Raw genomic sequence first — 19,773 nt, forward strand, 5'->3', positions numbered from 1 at the left:
TGACGTCACAGCTCTGTCTGGGGCGCACGTGCAGCGCAGCTCGACTCAGAAGAGGGAGGAGTCTGTTCAGAGGTTAAAGGAAAAAGCAGCAAATAAGCATCTGGACCTTTTTCTGTCTGAAAACACCACAGCATAAATTCAAGTTTCTGTCACGGCGCTCGCGCTCACGAGACTTCAGGCTCCAAGCTGCAAAAGTGCGTCTGTAGATGAAGCGATGAGGAAAGGAGGAGGAGCTGCTGCGCGATTCTGTATGACCCGCAATTTATAAAGCGCTTTGACGCTCCAGGACGTCTCGGTGCGCCGGCTGTGCAGCGCTCAGATCAGACACTTCATACCGAGAAGCGCATTTATTTAGAAAAAAGTGTTTCCGCTTTGCGAAAAATGTCTATTTCCTCCTGTAAGCGCTATTTCTTTTTTCAAAAAATGCCAGTTTTTTGAAACTGTGGTGTTTCCATTCGGATAATTTATTATCCAAATTCCAATTTGCGATATTTCAGAGTTAATGGAAATGCGATTATTGATTATCTCGTTAAGGAGAAAACGATAAAAAAAAAATAAAAATAGTGGGACAGGCCGTTTTTGGCTTCAGAAATAATGAACATAGTGTGGCGACCCGGGGTTTAGCCCCGCCTTCAGCTCCTAAGACTCATGGGAAGTGGGAAATCTTGGGTGTGTTACATTGCTCACCATAAGTGAGGGAGCTGTGAGCAGAAGTGACGTTCATACTGTTTGGCTGTTCATGTGTCTTTAAAATAAATGGGCATTGATGATGGAAGTGAGAGTACGCAGTTTACTTCTTTGTCTTCGGTTGCCCGAGACTGTTCGGGGTCGTGCGATGTGTGGACCTCGGACCTCGGACGTTTCTCCTCCCCAGCCGGTTAAAGAGTAGCTCGCCTCTTGGGTCCCTGCTGAGTCCCTGCTGGGTCCCTGCTACAATTGACATATCAGTTGAGTCGTTACGATATACCTTCGAGATATTTTTAGTTTAGTTCTTTATGAAGGCAGGTGTGATTTAAAAAAATCGCATCACAATTAAATAAAATTTTCGAGCAGCTCACAGGTGAGTTGTGCTATTTTTAGAAGAGGCCTGCGGGCGACTGATGTGGTGCTCGCGGGCGACAGGTCGCCCGCGGGCGACGTGTTGGTGACCCCTGCTCTAATTAATACAATTAGATATTGAAAGATTAATTTGAAATTTTTAATTCAATATTTAATATGGCGGTGGGGGGGGGGGAAACAAATCTTAGGTCGTGATGATCTATCAAACCTGGAGCTGCTTTAAAGGGGTCATACCATGATTTTCTTTCAGAGTAAACTATATCCATGTATATGAGCATATATCACATTGGGAACACAATATCACATTGTGGCTCACCGATCGCCTCATTTTTAACGTGTTTACATCATGTGACGGGTACGGCGGCCGTTTTGGTTCAGTTGATCCGCTCTCGGTTTGTTTCATATTCAGACTGTGGAATCTCAAAGTGAACCGAAGTTCAGTCTGATTGGAAACAAAGCGAGACTACATTTAAAAGATGGGTCAGAGAGTGGTTCCTGGTACAGGAAGGTAGTTATCTCCAGCCACAGCTCCAGACCGGTACTGGTCCATGGACCCCTTGCCACCGGGCCGTGGGAGAACTTTTTTTTTTTTTTTTGAGACAGAAATCTTTTATTTTAAAAATCGACCGGATTCTCTGAATTAGCTTGAGCGCCAAAAGCAGTCTGGCAGCGTGTAACACCTTTGTAACACAGAGTTTGTACATTCCATGTACAAACTCTGTTTACAATTGGATCGGATAATTGAGGGACAGAACCAACAAGAACAGGTGACTCGTACACCGTACCTGTTTGTACCTGTTTCTAATCTTTAGAACGATTGCAGAAATGCTGAAATGAGCTCATCCATTCAGATGCACAGAAGTTATGAACACATGATTGATTAATGCACGTACTTCCATGAAAAAAAGGGGAGGAGCAGTTCAGAGAGCGGGGCAGAGATGGAGGATGAGCAGCAGGTTAGGATGAAGGACAGAGAGGGAAATGTGACGACAGATGGAGAGATAGAAGGAGAACTATGAACTGATAAAGGAGGAAGAATGTTAGAGAACGGAGGAGAAGAGGATGATGTGGAACAGGAAATAGTGAAGATCAGAGAGGAAGTTCTGGAATCAGATGATCACTGCCATGCCGGCGCAATGCTTTGCAGCGGCTTCTCTAGCTCCCGGAAAAAAAGTCTTTTTCCAACATTTTTTCAACCCTTTTCAGTGGTAGTTTAGGAACCACTTCGCGTCTGAAGTATAGCTCGACTGAACTCATGAACATCTGGAAGAGTTCAGTTAGTTTTATATCCAATAATTTAAAATCGTCACTTGGAAGACTGCATCTCCTGAGGTCTGCAGCATGGCGGAACAGATCAACGGGACCAACTGTCAAGAGGAAGAGATGCGCCCGGAAACAAAAACGAGGCAAACGGGCGGGTGCACAGGTCCGGTTGATGGCCAGCAGACCAGCAATACCAAGTCTCTTTTTGGCCAATGTCCACTCACTGGACAACAAAATGGATTTACTTCGCCTTAGACTGAGTATGGCAGAGATGAAGAATTGTGCCGTTCTTTGTTTTGCTGAAACCTGGTTAAATGAAAACATGCTGGATCGCCTTCCAACTGAACAACCTGCAGCTGTTTAGAGCAGACCGCAACTGCCGGTCAGGCAAAACACGATGAGGAGGACTATGTGTGTACATAAATGAAGGTTGGTGCACTAACTGTGGGGTGGAAAGAAGCTCCTGCTCTGAGGCAGTAGAGATAATGACAGTGAAATGTCGTCCCCACTACCTACCACGGGACTTTACTGTTGTGTTCGTCACCATTGTTTACATTCCACCGGGTGCCTGTGCCAACGCTGCAACACAGGAGCTTCATGATGTCATCAGCTCGCTGCAAGTCAAGCACCCAGAAGCGTTTTACGTGGTTGCAGGAGACTTCAATCACGTGAAACTGACGGACACCCTTCCCATTTCACCAACATGTCACCATTCTCACTCGAGGAGACAACACACTGGACTGTGTGTACACAAACATCCGCGGTGCATACAGAGCTCTCCCTCGCCCCCACCTTGGGCTCTCTGACCACATCTCCCTGCTACCATCCTACCAAGAAGGGTAAAGCCCACAAGAAGAACTGTCACTGTGTGGCCCAGCGATGCAGGATTTGTGCTGCAGGACTGCTTTCAATACACAGACTGGCAGGTCTTCAAAGCAGCAGCTACGTATGAGGGAGAGGTGAACCTGGAGGAATACATCTCCTCTGTCCTGGGATTTATCTCCAAGTGTGCCAGTGATGTCGCTACCACAAAGTCAGTTATCTGTTGTCCAAATTGAAAGCCCTGGCTGAACGCTGAGGTGAGAGCTCTGCTGAAAGCCAGGAAAGCTGCATTCAGGGCCGGTGAGGAATCTGTACTGAGAGCAGCAAGGAATGAACTGACGGCGGCCATCTGCCATCTTTGGCAGATGAACTCAACAGGTTCTACGCACGCTTTGAGGATCCTGCTGTACCACCGCCCTTCACCAAACTCACCACTCCAACAGGTGACATGCCCCTCAAAGTGTCTGCGGCTGATGTGAGCAGGACCCTTAAAGGAATTAACCCCCGCAAAGCTGCTGGCCCCGATAACATCCCAGGGCAGGTGCTGAAGGACTGTACATCTGAGCTGTCAGAGGTGCTAGCAGATATTTTTAACATCTCTTTGTCTGAGGCATCTGTTCCAACCTGCCTAAAAACATCCGTCATTGTTCCTGTGCCAAAGGGTTCCACAGTTACGGGGCTTGATGACTACCGACCCATAGCACTGACCCCAGTAGTCATGAAGTGCTTTGAGAGGCTGGTTATGGCCCATATCAGGAACAACATTGATGCCACTGTGGACCCGCAGCAGTTCGGTTACAAGAAGAACCGCTCCACTGATGATGCCATCTCATCTGTGGTCCACACAGCCCTTCAGCACCTGGAGGGCAGGAACACCTACATTCGCCTGCTCTTCCTGGATTTCTCCTCGGCCTTCAACACCATCATCCCACAGACCCTGCAGCAGAAACTCTCCACCCTTGGCCTGAGCCCCACACTAGGGAACTGGGTTCTGGATTTCTTGACAAATAGACAACAGACTGTCAGGATCCACAATACCATCTCCCATACCCTTACCCTGAGCACTGGCACACCCCAGGGCTGTGTGCTGAGCCCCCTCCTGTTCACTCTGCTGACATATGACCTCTGAGACACCCCAGTTGCCATATAGTCAAGTTTGCAGACGACACAGCGGTAGTGGGACACATCAGTAACAACGATGAGTCTGACTACCGAGAGGAGGTGGAGATGTTGGTGCAATGGTGCAGAGAGAACAACCTCTGCATCAACGTGAAGAAGACCAAGGAGATGGTGGTGGATTTCAGGAAGAGCAGACGCCCCACCCCACCCCTTCACATCGATGGAGCCCCAGTGGAGCTTGTCTCCAGCTATAAGTATCTGGGTGTGCACATCAGCGAGGACCTCTCCTGGAGCACCAACACTTCCCAGGTGGTCAAGAAGGTCCACCAGCGCCTGTACTTCCTCAGGAAGCTGCGGCGGGCTGGACTTGGAGGCTCAGCCCTGATGAACTTCTACCATGCTGCTGTGGAGAGCGTCCTCTGCACCTGCATCACCGTGTGGCACGGCAGCTGCACCATCGCTGAGAGGAAAGCTCTGCAGCGTGTGGTAAAAGCCGCCCAGAGAACTGTGGGGGGAGAACGGCAAACCACCACAGACCTCTACATCAAAGGATGCAGGAGGAGGGGTCTGAACATAATCAAAGACCCCACCCACCCGGCACATGGTCTGTTCCAACCACTCCCATCTGGCAGGAGGCTGAGGAGCATTAGATCCAGAATCACCAGGCTCAGAAACAGCTTCTTCCCTGAAGCTGTCAGGCTGCTGAACTCTGTGTGACTGTTGTGTTCTATATGTTTAGTTTGTTTATTTGTTTGTTTATATTTTTCCCCAGGACCTGAGTTCTAATCTCTGCCAGTGACATTAATTTGTCCACTGGTCTGACATTATAAATCCTTTGAATCCTTTGAGATGTTTGATATGATGAGAAGAGGAGCAGGGATGATGATGATGAAAGGATGAAGAGGATGGAGATACCAGGAAAGAGAGGAAGACCAGAGAGCAGGATGATGGATGAAGGAGGACATGAAAAAGGATGATGCAGAGATTAGATAGAGGAGAAACGACCAGAAGATTTCAGAATGATCCTTTCAGATACAGATGATGTTACTTGTTTCTCCATCCTCTGATCCTCTGATCATCCTGTACATCCTTACTTTAACAGTGAATAGAGATCTAAAATCTTCAGAATCCTGATTTTAGATCCTGATTCTAGATTATGTCAGCTTCTCTCACCTGCAGGTGTACCTGTGATGGTTCTCTTTCACACCTGTCCTGACTCTGATTGTGTGTTTGTTCAGGTTGTCTGGTGTGTGTCCTGCAGTTCTCCATGGTCACAGAGCGCTTCCTGCAGTCAGAGTTCCCTTCAGTGGATCATCTGGATCAGGAGAACTTCATCACCTTCAGAGATTCCAGGTACAGACTGGATCACCTGAACCTCTGATGATGATCAGATTCATGTATTCTCTCTGACACTACGATACAGTTTAGAGAAACCAGAAGAACAACAGAAACATGAGAGTTTGAGGTAAAACAATCATTCAGTTCATTAAAGGTGTAGATGGGTAACTAGAGGAGAGGAAGCTCATTGGTGGAATCTACTCTGTGGATGATGAGTGGAAAAATACACAATTCTGACACAGAACATAAGAAGGATTCATCTTCTCTAAGCTTTACTAGTAAATGAAGTCTGTCCATGTCTGAGACAATAATCTCCATGAATTTACCATAAACGTCATTGATTTCTATCAGTCTTAAAAACATTTAGAGATTTTTAAAACTCTGAAGTTCTAAAGCTCAGCTTTTTCAGGTTTTCATGTTTGGATTGATTTGAACAAACTCCTAGAGCTCAGACACAGTATTATATCAGTCCATCATGTTTGTAGTCAGAGCCAAACACAAAATAACAGACTCTTACTAAACTTTATTTATTCAGATTGGGTCCTTAGACCCTTGATGCTGCTGCCTAACTGGGTCCCTGTGCCCCTCAAGTACAGGGTTGTGTCAGGAAGGGCATCCGGCGTAAAAACTCTGACAAATCACTGATGCCAAACAGTGGGTGCTGTTAGGCTGTGGCGACCCCGAAAGGGATAAGCTGAAAGTGAACTACAACAACTGAAGAACAAACATGAACTCATGAGTGCCCTCTGCTGTGTGGCAGAGATACTGTCTCAGCTAATGTCTTTTAGTTCAATGTCAGGTTTAAACTGTGAATAAACAAACATGAAATACAGTAACTGTTATATGGAAAGTGATATGTAATACAATGAGGATAATGTATAAATATTTGAATAAAGCAGAACTCTGTACTGTATGTCCTCACTGTACACTGATATTCAACAGGAAGAAGACAGAATACTCTGATCTAGATCATTAATGATTAATATGATTTAAATATATAATAGCAGGTGAGGATGATGATGATGATGATGATGCACAGCCTCACCTGGTCACACGTCTTCAACACACACTAATACACAAACAAACAAATAAATAAATCTTTAAAAAGTCAGACATGTTTCTGTTTCCTGAACAATCTGAACTGTTCTGATCTCTGGAGGATCTGCAGGATTTAGGTCTACCTGGATCAGAAGGTGGAGCTGCACATGGATGAAGATGGATGAGAACCTTCCCTAACAAATAAAGTTTTTTCATTTCATTCCAGAACCTCGGTCCAACATGTTCTGAAGCTGCAGAACTTCACTGAACGATCCTGGTTCTGTTGGGTTTAACTCTCTTATTGTGTGTTCCAGGGTTTACCTGCAGTTTTCTCTGGACCACCTCATCATCCTCAGCCCGTCTGTCACCATGGTTACTTACCTGAAGCAGAAGGGGGAGGAGCCTGCAGATGATGTCACAGATGAACATGAAGACCATCCAAAGGAGGAGCAGAGATGGAAGAGGAAGAGGAGGGAGGGAAATGATGATTCTTCAGACTCCTCCTCCTCTGATGTCATGACAGCAGTCTCTGTGGGTGGAGCCTCACAGTCCTGTGTTTCCATGGTCATCAGAGTGGAGCAGAAAGGAGGTTTGGTCTGGAAGAACACAGAGGGGGCGGAGCTTCAGCTCTGCTTCTCACTCAGAGCTGCTGTGATTGGTCCAGTGGTCAGCTGGAGGCGGGACCCAAAGAACAAACCATTGACAGAGGAGGAGGTGGAGCCAGGCAGAGAGCATAAAGTTAGTGATTGTGTGATGAAGTGTTCCCATGATGCACCTGTCCTTGGGCCTGTTTCAAGAAGCAGGTTCAACAAATTTAGAGTTTGAACCTGAACTTAGAGTCACTGGACTCAAAATACTCAAACTCAGGGTTTTCGGTTCCAGAACAGCTGAAAATGTTTGAATCAATCAACTTGAAGTTGTCAGAACCAGAACCAGGTGTGAGCGTCGCGACCATTAAAAGCCCTGATCAATGGAGCAAAGACAGCACGATTCACCATGGCAACGGGAGCAAACAGCTGAGTTACGTACTTCCGGCGACGGAAATTGATAAGTTCCTTCAAGCAAATGCGACTATAGGAGAACATTTTCATCAAGAAAAGCAACACAGCTGCAGCGGTAGAACAGAGAGAAAATATCTGCAGTTATTTGAATCATTTCTAATAATGAATAAATAATGTCAGGAAGGTTATTTTGTCTCTTGTTAAGGAATGGTTTTTGATCTGTTACTAGTTTAACCAGTAATCTCCGTGATCGCATGAATGACCAGTTTTGGTAACCCCCCCCCCACCTACACACACAGATATCACTGCACGCTAAAAAAGAAACTGTAGCTGCATATGTCAAAAAAGCATTTATTTAATTTTAATTCTCAAGACTTAAAAAATATTCGCCGAATTCTTTTAAGCGTAAAAATAAATTCTGCAACCGGGAATCGAACTCGCAATCTCCGCGGTGGGAAGCAGCGTTGCTGACGACCGAGCTAATGTGTGACGCAAGTGATGGACGGTAGATGAGTTTAGATGATTTCCCAGTGTGTGAAATTCAATCGTTCCTTTTGTTAAGGGTTTAAAATAAGGAAAAGAAAACTGTATTTTTTAATAGCGAGTCCCAGGAAAAACTCACTATTTATAATATCGCTGAAATAAAAATGAATCAGGAAACTGCAGTCAGTCGACTCGTGTCCTCCAAATCCTCCACCGACGTAAATAACATTTCCTCTGGATTAATCAGCCTCCTCTCTACATGATCCTCTATGAATGAACATGTCATTCTGGTTTCTGAGTGGTGGAAACGTGACGTCTCTAACGTGAATGTTCTCTAAATGTTCATGAGGAACTCATATTTGAACATCTTTCACTTTAAAAAGGGGCGGAGACCGCAGAGAACTCTAAGATTCCTGAAGAAAACCTGCTACCGACCAGGTTTCGTTCACAGACTCAGTTACCATAGTGATTGATTCTGAGTTCAGCTTAACCTGCTTCTTGGAACGGGCTTGGTTTCGCCCACTTTCCCGGGTTTGAGTTATCCCTCTTTCTGGAACCGAAAACTCAGAGTTTTGCCGAATTTGGAGTTCACGAACTCAGAGTTCCAACAAAACCTGCTTCTTGAAACGGGCCCCAGACCTCTGTGTGTGCATGAACACCTGTGTGTGCAGGTGCAGCTGCAGTTCTCAGGTGTGTGTTCTCGATGGTTTCCTGTCCTCCAGTCTGGACGCCTCTACAGAGTCCTGATGGTTCAGGTACAACACCTGTGATTCAGTCATGAGGGGCGGGGCTAACTGTTACCTGCAGGTTGGACACCTGGATTCTAAACTGGTCAGCCGTGGTTCAGAGGTGAAGCTAGTTTATATTTCATAGTGATGTGTCATCAGACGCAGCAGGATGTGATACCTGCTGGTGATTCACCAACCAATGAAATGTTACACCTGAGGTCCAATCACCTCATTTATCTAGAATTCATCTCAGGGATTAGAGATCACGAATATACAGAAAACTGTTAAAAAAGTTTATTTAACACTGAAAATGGTAAAAACAAACTGAAGAAGTTAAGAAGTTCTGAGATTCACACAGAGAGAGAGAGAGAGAGAGCATGCAGCTTGATTGAAACAGAGCAAGTTACTAGTAAATGTCTTAAATCTCTCATATTTTATCTTTTTTTTAGTTTTTTTTTAATTTGTCGTTGTTTCACCTTTGTATTCCCCACTGTTTGGTGAATGTGAACAGCTCTTCCTCTGTACCTGCTGTACCTGAGCTGGATGTCTACCTGTGACAAACACACAGAGTATAAACTCACTCAGAGTTCATCACAGTTCTTACAGTCATGATCAAACCCAGCCAGCATCAGTATGAACGAGACTGTGGTTGTAGATACGACTATTATGGGATGGTTAATCACTGTGAAGTATAAACAGGCGGTCGACCTCTGATTGGAAGGTTGTGGGTTTGATTCCCGTATTACCATGTGTTGAAGTGTCCTTGGGTAGGACTCTGAACCTGAATCACCTCAGGTTGAAGGTTCTAGAGATCATCAGTGGATCCACCATCAGTGTGTGAATGTTCATTCTTAAATGTGGATCTAAAACACAGTAGAAGTACACGCTGTTTACTAAAGTGTATTTACTATACACTTTGACATCAGAGCTGTCACCTGTAAAACATAAATAACTCTCCTGGACAATCCAAAACTCCTCAACCGATTACTGGATCTACATGAATCAGCTGATTCTGACATTAGAGCATCTTATCAGATTTACAGTCATAAATAACTCATGACTAACAGGAAGTGATGCAGAACAATGTTGATCTGCTTCAGAATCTAATAGAATGACGTTCATTACCTTAATGGTTGAATAGTTATGATTGACTAGAAATGTAAACTCTGATGTTAAAGAGTTAAACTTCAAGAACCTTCAGGTCTGTAACTCACCTTTCCAGGTGTTTGTCTCTAAAATCTCTGACTCTGATTGGTCCTCTGCTGTCTGACAGGTTCCCTTTGAACTCAGTTCCCATGAAGCCTCAGGGAACAACAGGGCGGAGCTTCTCTCAGACTCCATCCTTCAGGTTGGATCTGATTGGAGGTTCCACACTCTGCCACGCCCCCTGCTGCTGCCCTCCTGTCTACAGGTGACACACTCACCTTCATGAGGACCTGAACCTGGTTATTGTCTCAGCTAACAGCTGATGGTTCTCAGCTGGTCCTGGAACCACAGTCACTGATGTTTCACTCTTGAGGTGTTGGGGGGGTGGGGTCTGTTATGTGTCCAAACAGGTGATGACCTTCACACCTGTGTGTAGGAGGAATCTGTCTTTAAACCAGTGCTCTGATCTCTCTCACCTGTTGGTCATTTCAGGCCACGCCCCCCGTGCTGTCTGTCAGTCAGGTCATGGACAACAGGTGAGCTGTTCCTTAAAGGGTCATACCATAATATTTTTATGTCTTTAAAGGTAAACTATACCCATTAATATGATCAGATATTATCTTTGAAACACTAAAAAACACATAATTTATGAAATATTTATGCATTTCATGTAATTATTTTTATTTATTTATTTATTAATATTTAGTTATTTCTGCAGCTCCTTTTCCTACCTGAAAGTAAAACAACTCAATCTCTGAGGCTGTTCACATCGATGTTACATCAGCACGTTTCCAACCGCTTGTTTTCGTGGGTATGGGAGGGGCTACTGCAGACAGTGCAGGTTTTTAGAGGATTACTCTTAAATACATGAACGGATCAAAATACTGCTTTTGGGTTCTTTATAGTGAGGAATGAACAGTATAAGGCATCTAAAACCTCAAAAAGTAGAACTTTCATGGTAGGAAACCCTTTAACATGTTTTATTATCACCATCCTGTAGTCCAGAACAGTTATTGAAGAACTGATGTTTGTGTTTGTTTATTTATGTTTGTGTTCCAGATCAGAGCTGGTTTGTTTTCAGGGTCAGATCACTGAAAGGATCAGTGTGGATGATGGGAATACAGAGCCTGGAAACACAGGTACACACTCAGGTACACCCCCACTTATACACACAGGTACACACTCACTTATACACACAGGTACACACCCAGGTATACACTCAGGTACACACTCACTTACACACTCAGGTACACACTCAGGTATGCACTCAGGTATACACTCAGGTATACACTCAGGTACACACTCAGGTACACCCCCACTTATACACACAGGTACACACTCACTTATACACACAGGTACACACCCAGGTACACACTCAGGTACACACTCAGGTACACACTCAGGTATACACTCAGGTATACACTCAGGTACACACTCTGGTACACACTCAGGTACACACTCAGGTACACACTCAGGTACACACTCAGGTACACACTCAGGTACACACTCAGGTACACACTCAGGTACACACTCAGGTACACACTCAGGTACACACTCAGATACACACTCAGGTACACACTCAGGTACACACTCAGGTACACACTCAGGTACACACTCGGATACACACTCGGATACACACTCGGATACACACTCAGATACACACTCAGGTACACACTCGGGTACACACTCAGATACACACTCAGGTACACACTCAGGTACACACTCAGGTACACACTCAGGTACACACTCGGATACACACTCGGATACACACTCGGATACACACTCAGATACACACTCAGGTACACACTCGGGTACACACTCAGATACACACTCAGGTACACACTCAGGTACACACTCAGGTACACACTCAGGTACACACTCGGATACACACTCGGATACACACTCGGATACACACTCAGATACACACTCAGGTACACACTCAGGTACACACTCAGGTACACACTCAGGTACACACTCGGATACACACTCGGATACACACTCGGATACACACTCAGATACACACTCAGGTACACACTCAGGTACACACTCAGGTACACACTCAGGTACACACTCGGATACACACTCGGATACACACTCGGATACACACTCGGATACACACTCAGGTACACACTCAGGTACACACTCAGGTACACACTCAGGTACACACTCGGATACACACTCGGATACACACTCAGGTACACACTCAGGTACACACTCGGATACACACTCGGATACACACTCAGATACACACTCAGGTACACACTCAGGTACACACTCAGATACACACTCAGGTACACACAAACATACATATTACCTTAACCATCATGCTCTCTTTTGGAGTCCAGATGACTCTCACATTAATGTGTGATTCCTCCTGTGACAACGTTGGACATGATTTCCTGTCTGCCACAGACACCAGAGAAGATAAAATAATCATTGAAAACAAAAGTTCAGCACGCCGTCTTGAGGGTCCAGATGACCCACTCCCAGTGTAAACATACCTAGAATAGTACAAGGGTTATACTTTGGGGTAATAAATATCAACATTTGAATGAATGAAATGGTTAATTTTAAGCAATCAGGTAATAATACATAAAATAACATTTTTACATACCGTATATCTTCCAATAGTAGCTCTGACGTTTATTCCAGAAATGTGTCAGCCGGCCCGTATTTATTCAATCACACACAGAATGGATGGTTAATGGGTTCAAACTCCAACACAAAATATAGACAACACTGGATGAACATTTCAAGACTATTCCCAGATTTATTTAAATGTTCAGAACAGTAAGGTAATAGTCTACCATTAGCATCAAGAAACTGGTGATATAACAGGAACGATTTCTCATCAAAAATGCTGTAGACGCTGATCTGCTCCAGTCTAACTCTCCCACAAAAGCATTTATCAGTCCAACAAATTCACTAAGTATTGTGATATAATGGAACTCATCACAGAAAGCAGCTACAGGAAAATTAACTGATTCTTTTCAGAACTTTCTTGCACTCCAAACTTTCTGACACCACATGACTTAATTCCTGATTCATCCATTTACCGAGGTCACCACCAAACCCTCTTGGACATCCTGTAGTCTTCCACTTCCCGCTTTGAGCCCCGAAACACAATAAACGGCTTCAATTTCGTGCCGTCTGCTTATGCTGCCAACTTCACGGTGAAATGAGATTTTTTGGGACGGGAAGTTTTTATGGTGACACTCCTGCTGCCGGTCGGTTCGACTGTTGTAGATCCAGGCATGTCGAACCAAGCAGACGTCTCATCCATGGCGATGATGTCGCCGTCTTTAATTCTATCTCCAGTTCGCTTTCTGGAAACCCAGGTCACAAAGGAGACTAGCTTGTCAATCAGCTGTTCTGGATCCTTCTGAGCCAGCGTTGTCTTCCTGCAAACCGACAGCTGATGGTGTTTGATAAATTTGTCAAGCCAACTGGCTGTGAATGTTTTTCTTTTGAAAGAGTCATCATTTTCAGTGTCAAAAATCCTCTTCGCTGTTGTTCGAATCATTTTCTGGTAGACCTGTTCACTACTCAGACTATTATCATCAGGAAAAAAAATCACCCACATTAATCAATACCAACTGTGATCTATGACTGATCTTCTGTAATGAAAACAATCTGGACAAAATGTAATTTTTAATGAAAATATTCTGATTTTGTTTAGGAGAAACAAAGTAAAAAAATCTATTGACATCATTAATGTCTATGGTGACAGACGGGACTCCTGCACATTTTCCACCAGTAAACATTGATACAGATCAGTCAAGTCCATGTTAACTTTATTGTCGATCCTTCATATGTGCTGACATACAATGAATCTCTCCCAGAGAAGACAATTTACAACATTAACCAATAAAATATACAGAAGGCAATAAATGTAAATTTACAAATGTACAATAGATGGGGGTTCAAAGTGATAAGTAGTGCAGGGATTACGATTCATGTGGGGGGAGGGGCCAGGCGGAGGGTACGTGGTTGGGGAGTTTGGAAGGAGTTCAGCATCCTGACAGACTGATGAGACTGGTAAATCTGTTTGGAATAATAACAAAGGCTTGTTTAACCATTTGCATCCCTTACTTTCTGTTTATTTATGGTTTATTGGTTAAATCTTATTTAAATATCCCAGGTAGATATTGTTAATGATTAAATTATTTACTTCTCTGTGTACTATAACACTATTATTCTGTATTTGTTTCTATGTAGACCACACGCCAAACACACATACATGTATCCATTCAACTCTTGGAATTAAAAAGTTCGCTGGAAACTCGGATCTCCGTGCCCTTCTCTCTGACCGGAGCTCAGTCGAAGGGGGCTATAAGACCGGCATTCCCCTCTAGAGTGTTCCCACTCTGTCACATGGTCCTTCGAGCCGGATCTATAGCTTTCTGGAGACTAAATGGAGTCAGAACAACCATCTGCAGATTCAGCAGTGCGTCCTAGACTCCAGCGGGAGAGACAGTTACCAGCATATCTTCAAAATTTCGAAGTTGGTTATTTTCCCAGGAGAGCTGAAGAACCTGGAGCAACAGCTTCCACTCATGGAGTCACCGACCCAGAGCAGCTCTCACTGCCACCACATGGGGAAACAAGGTCAAGTAAATCCTCTGTGTCTTCCCGTCGCAGCAAACCAAACTCTCAGAACAGCGCTGTCATAACGACTCCAAGATCCAGTAGAGGAAGTCTCTCTGGACTACAGACAGCCATGTTGGAGGAGCAGGTAAAGCGCATGGAGCTAGCAGAGGTGCAGAGGCAGATTGAGGAACAGGTGCTTGTGGATGAACAGTGTAATCTTCTTGATAAAGCAGCAAGAGATGCTCTCAATGAGAAAGAGGAGCTTCTCAGAGTACAAGAACAGTAAAGACGTATGCTGGAGGAGAAAGCAGAGTTGGCCTACAAGAGCAAAGAAGCTATAACCAGGAACCAAATTCTGCAACGGAAGTTAAAGGAAAAGGAGATGGAACTGGCTCAAGCTGCTCTGATCACATCATTCCTGAAGGAAGAAGGAAGTAAAAACCTGCCTTCTTCCAGAGCTCTCAGTGAATGTGAGTACAACCCAAGGTCCTCAACTAAAGAGCTGTCTACACCAATCAAACTACAAGGTGCACATGAGCTGTTCCACTCTACTTCAGCTACCTATGCTCCACCACCGGTTTCTGGTTCAGCCATTCATCCATCTGCCTCCACTACTCACCCATCTGTAAAAGTACAGCCTGCTTCACAGGTGAGAGCACCTGCTACTCTGGTGGGGCTCAAACAACCCCAGCCTTCTCACCTCACCATGGCTTCTCCACCTGCAGCTCTTAACCCACCTTCACAGACTCCTCCAAGACCAACTGTGGATGCTTTCATTACAAATGTTCTGCCCTCATCCACTAGCCTGTATATGAATCCATTCCATTATCAACCTACCAGCTACAGTCAACCCCTGGACAATCATGTGTCTACACATGTACCACCTCCACAGCCAGTGATGAAGGCTGCCAGTACACAGCGTTACCCCTCCCCCGCAAGGCCTCCTTTGCCACATATGGCAACAGAACCGCACCCATTTTACAAGGCTGCTCCAAGCACAGACCTCTTAGAGCTCCTAGTTGCAAGCTACGGCCTTCCTAAACCTGCTCTACCTCACTTCACCTCAGGGAAGGAATCAGATTTTGCTTTGCTCAAGATGGCTTTGGATAATTTACTCGACACGCATACCCACCTCACAGAGCAGTTCAAATATCAAGTTCTCCTTGACCATCTGAAGCTGCCAAGTGCCTACAAGCTAGCTCAAGCCTACATGCATGACCCAAGGCCATATACTTCAGCCTTACAGGCCCTTCAAGATAAATATGGACAACCACGTCAGCTGGTGCAGAGCGAGCTGGGTGCCATCTTAAACTCACCTCCTGTAAGGGCTGGAGACCCTGAGGCATTTGACAACTTTGCTCTGTCAATCCAGAGTTTAGTGGGCATGCTTCAATCCCTTGAAGGTGAGAATGGCTACGAGCTGCGATGTGGGTCTCATGTCGACAGACTTCTGAGCAAACTGCCTACTAACTATCGAGATGGGTTTGTGGAGTACAGCTTAAACCAAGGCATTTTAAGGACGGGCTCTGATCAGACCTACACACTCCCTGACTTCTCTGCTTGGCTTCAGTTAAAATCTCAAGCAAAGCGAATTTCATCCAGATCAGCTCTAATGTCCCAAGACCAACCTAAACCCATGAAGAGCCAAAGAAAACCACAGGGTCACACATCCAATGTGTTTTATAACACAGAGAACTATGCTAAGGCTACTCCAGAGCCTGAGCGCAGCACAAAGTTTCCCAAGGCTAAAGCTAATCTGAAGCCATACTGCCCATACTGCAATACCCGGGAACATTACCTCAGCCTGTGCCCCAAATTCAAAGTACTCAGTCAAGCAGAAATCTCCACGTGGATTAAAGACCGAGGCTGTTGGAGGTGTGGTAGGAACCACACACCAGAGACATGTACTCTTAAGAAGCCCTGCCAAGTGTGCAAGCAACAACACCTTACTGTGCTCCATGAAGCTTGTCACCAAGACGCAAAGAAAGTGCTAATGGTTTCTGCTACTCCCAGTAACATCTATGTTGATCGCCCAAATCGACCACAGAAGGTGATGCTAAAACTAGTGAAGGTACGCCTGCACAATGCTGAGAAATCAGTGGATGGATTTGCTATCCTCGACGATGGATCTGAGAGGACTCTCATCCTTCCTTCAGCAGTCCAACAGCTCCATTTAACTAAAGAGCCAGAAACATTGCCTCTGCGTACTGTACGCCATGAAGTGATTCATCTTCAAGGAGCTGCAGTCTCATTTGACATCTCACCGGCTCAAGCCCCTGAACAAAGATACAGCATTCATCACGCCTTCACTGCAGACGAACTGAGCCTGTCTGAGTATAGCTATCCCATCAAGTCCCTTGTAAAAAGATACACCTATCTACAAGGTCTTCCTCTCCCGCTGGTCGACAAAGTTCAACCATTTATGCTCATCGGCTCAGACTTCCCACATCTGCTTCCTCCAAACCAACCGGTCCGAGCCGGCCCTCCAGGGAGCCCCCTAGCTGTGTGTACTGCTCTTGGATGGGCACTGCGAGGTCCAGCCAACCTGAATCCTTCCGGTGAGCAAACACACTGTTATTTCATCATGTCTCCCAACTCTGAACTTCAACAACATGTTGAACGTCTGTGGGAAGTTGACATAAACCCCTATGTCAACACAAAAACTGCCACACGCTCCAAAGAGGACCAGCAGGCACTGGATCTGTTAAAGCAGCGCACCGTCAAAGTAGCTGTGGATGGAGTAACAAGGTACGCCACTCCACTCCTCCGACGCAAGGGGAGCCCCACACTGTGGGCCCCAAAGCATTCACTTCTTCCACAACTAAGAAGCACAGAGCGCTGCTTAGCTAAAGATACTGCTGTTGCTCAGACCTACTGTAAAGAAATACAGAAACTGGAACAGTTGGGATACGCTAAACCTCTGTCTTCTGAAGAAGTAGACAGCTCCATGGTATCCTGGTACCTGCTTCACCACATTGTTCACCACAATGGTAAGGCTCGGATTGTTTACAACTGTTCCTATCAGCACCACGGACAGAGCCTCAACAGCCAACTCCTGCCTGGTCCAACACTGGGTCCTACTCTCCTCGGTGTACTTCTTCGGTTCCGAGAACATAGTGTGGCAATAAGTGGTGACATCAAAGCGATGTTTCATCAAGTCCGCTTGCTACCAGAGGACAAGCCCCTTCTCAGATTTCTTTGGAGAGGTCTGAAGAGAGAAGAAGAACCACAAGTGTATGAGTGGCAGGTCTTGCCATTTGGAACAACATGCAGCCCTTGTTGTGCCACATACGCCCTTCAGAAGCATGTGACGGACAACAACAAAGATCATGAGGATATTCAAAACCTTGTGGAAACTGCCTTCTATGTCGACAACTGTTTAATCAGCGTCACAAGTGCTGATGAAGCTAAGGACATAATCAACCGGATGCGCAAGTTGCTCTCAGCTGGAGGATTTGACATAAGGCAGTGGGCTAGCAACAATCCAGCCGTCGTTGAACATCTCCCAGAGGAAGCAAAAGCAGCAAGTACTGAACTGTGGCTTTCAAAGGATCGTCAAGATCCGGAAGAACCAGCCTTAGGCCTCCGCTGGAATTGTCTTACTGATTGCCTTGGTTACCATCACAGACCAGTCTAATATTCTCAGCCAACTCTAAGGAACGTTTACAAGGTGATGGCAACCCAGTACGACCCCATTGGATACCTCATTCCATTCACTACCAGAGCCAAGATCCTCATTCAGAATCTGTGGAGAGTGGGAGTTGGCTGGGATGAACCAATCCGACCAGAAACTTTGCTGAATGTCTGGATACAATGGGAAAGCGAACTAATCCATCTTCCTCAGGTTGAAATTCCCAGATGCTACATTCCCTCAGAAGCTGATTCCAAGGAAGTCAGAAGAGCAGCTCACATTTTCTGTGATGCTTCTGAAAGGGCCTATGGAGCAGTGGCATACATCCGCACTGAAGGAAACCAAGGTGATGTCTATGTTGCCTTTGTCATGGCTCGATCACGAGTGAGCCCACGCAAACAGCTGTCCATGCCACGTCTTGAACTGTGTGCAGCTTTAGCTGGAGCTCAACTGGCTAAAGTTGTGATGACTGAACTGTCATTATCCCCCCAGCAAATCACTTTGTGGAGCGATTCAATGACAGTCTTGACATGGCTCAAATCTGAATCCTGCCGTTACAAAGTCTTTGTGGGAACACGAATTGCTGAGATTCAAGAACTCACTGAAGGCTCAACTTGGAGATACGTCTGCACTAAAGACAACCCAGCGGACGACCTTACTCGCGGTAAAACGTTACTCGAGTTAAGCCAGCCACATAGGTGGAGCCAAGGTCCATCTTTTCTCTATCAACATCCAGATTCCTGGCCTGTGCCGCAGTGGGAAACTTCCCAAGAAGTGGATAATGATGAGCTCCGCAAAACAACATTCTGTGGAGCCACCATCTGCTCTGCAAGCAAGACACCCATATCTGACATAAAAGACTGGGATGAGTTGCTTAAGATCACTCATGAGAGTCTTCACGGGGCGGCCAATAGCCAAGAGAATCACAACATGACAGCAGCTGATGTCCAAGCAGCAGAGCTACATGTTTTACAACAATCCCAGATTGAGTCTTTCCCTGAAGAAGTCGAAAAACTCGCTGCTGGTAAGCCCATCTCCAAGCAAAGTCGCCTCCTCATGCTTGCTCCAGAGTATGACAAAGCTGTTGCTTTAGTAAGAGTAGGAGGAAGACTACGCAGAGCTGAAGATCTTGACCCTGACATGATACATCCTATCATCCTTGATCCCAAACATCAGGTCACAAAACTGCTCATTCAGAAATATGACAGTGAACTGCTTCATCCCGGCCCTGAACGAGTCTTCGCAGAGATAAGGAGAAGATACTGGATCCTCCGGGGAAGAGAGTCCATAAAACAACACCAGCACCAGTGCATCAAATGTCAAAGATGGTGTGCAGCTCCTGTGGTCCCTCAAATGGCAGACCTGCCCCCAGCAAGACTCCGCCTCTACAAGCCACCTTTCTGGTCAACTGGGGTCGACTGCTTTGGCCCTTATCTCATTAAGGTGGGCCGGCGTACAGAGAAGCGTTGGGGACTGATTTTCAAGTGCATGACAACAAGTTGTTTACACCTCGACCTAATTGAGAGCATGGATGCTGATGCCTTTTTGATGGCCC

At 45.5% G+C, this 19,773-nt stretch overlaps 1 protein-coding gene across 2 annotated transcripts in view; it reads left to right on the plus strand.

Annotated features, from left to right (window-relative positions):
* Nucleotides 1–19,773, plus strand: part of LOC112139696 (CST complex subunit CTC1) — a 61,440-nt gene that overhangs the window by 17,000 nt on the left and 24,667 nt on the right. The window contains exons 13-18 of one of the 2 annotated variants that reach the window (XM_024262519.2): nt 5,502–5,616; nt 6,954–7,377; nt 8,795–8,878; nt 10,125–10,262; nt 10,490–10,533; nt 11,057–11,148. In XM_024262519.2, the coding sequence (XP_024118287.1) occupies nt 5,502–5,616; nt 6,954–7,377; nt 8,795–8,878; nt 10,125–10,262; nt 10,490–10,533; nt 11,057–11,148 (897 nt within the window). The remainder of the gene's footprint in view (nt 1–5,501; nt 5,617–6,953; nt 7,378–8,794; nt 8,879–10,124; nt 10,263–10,489; nt 10,534–11,056; nt 11,149–19,773) is intronic. The other variant, XM_024262520.2, reaches the window with a different exon arrangement.

Source organism: Oryzias melastigma, unplaced genomic scaffold (genome assembly GCF_002922805.2).
Source record: "Oryzias melastigma strain HK-1 unplaced genomic scaffold, ASM292280v2 sc00342, whole genome shotgun sequence".
In the NCBI taxonomy this organism is placed as follows: Eukaryota; Metazoa; Chordata; class Actinopteri; order Beloniformes; family Adrianichthyidae; genus Oryzias; species Oryzias melastigma.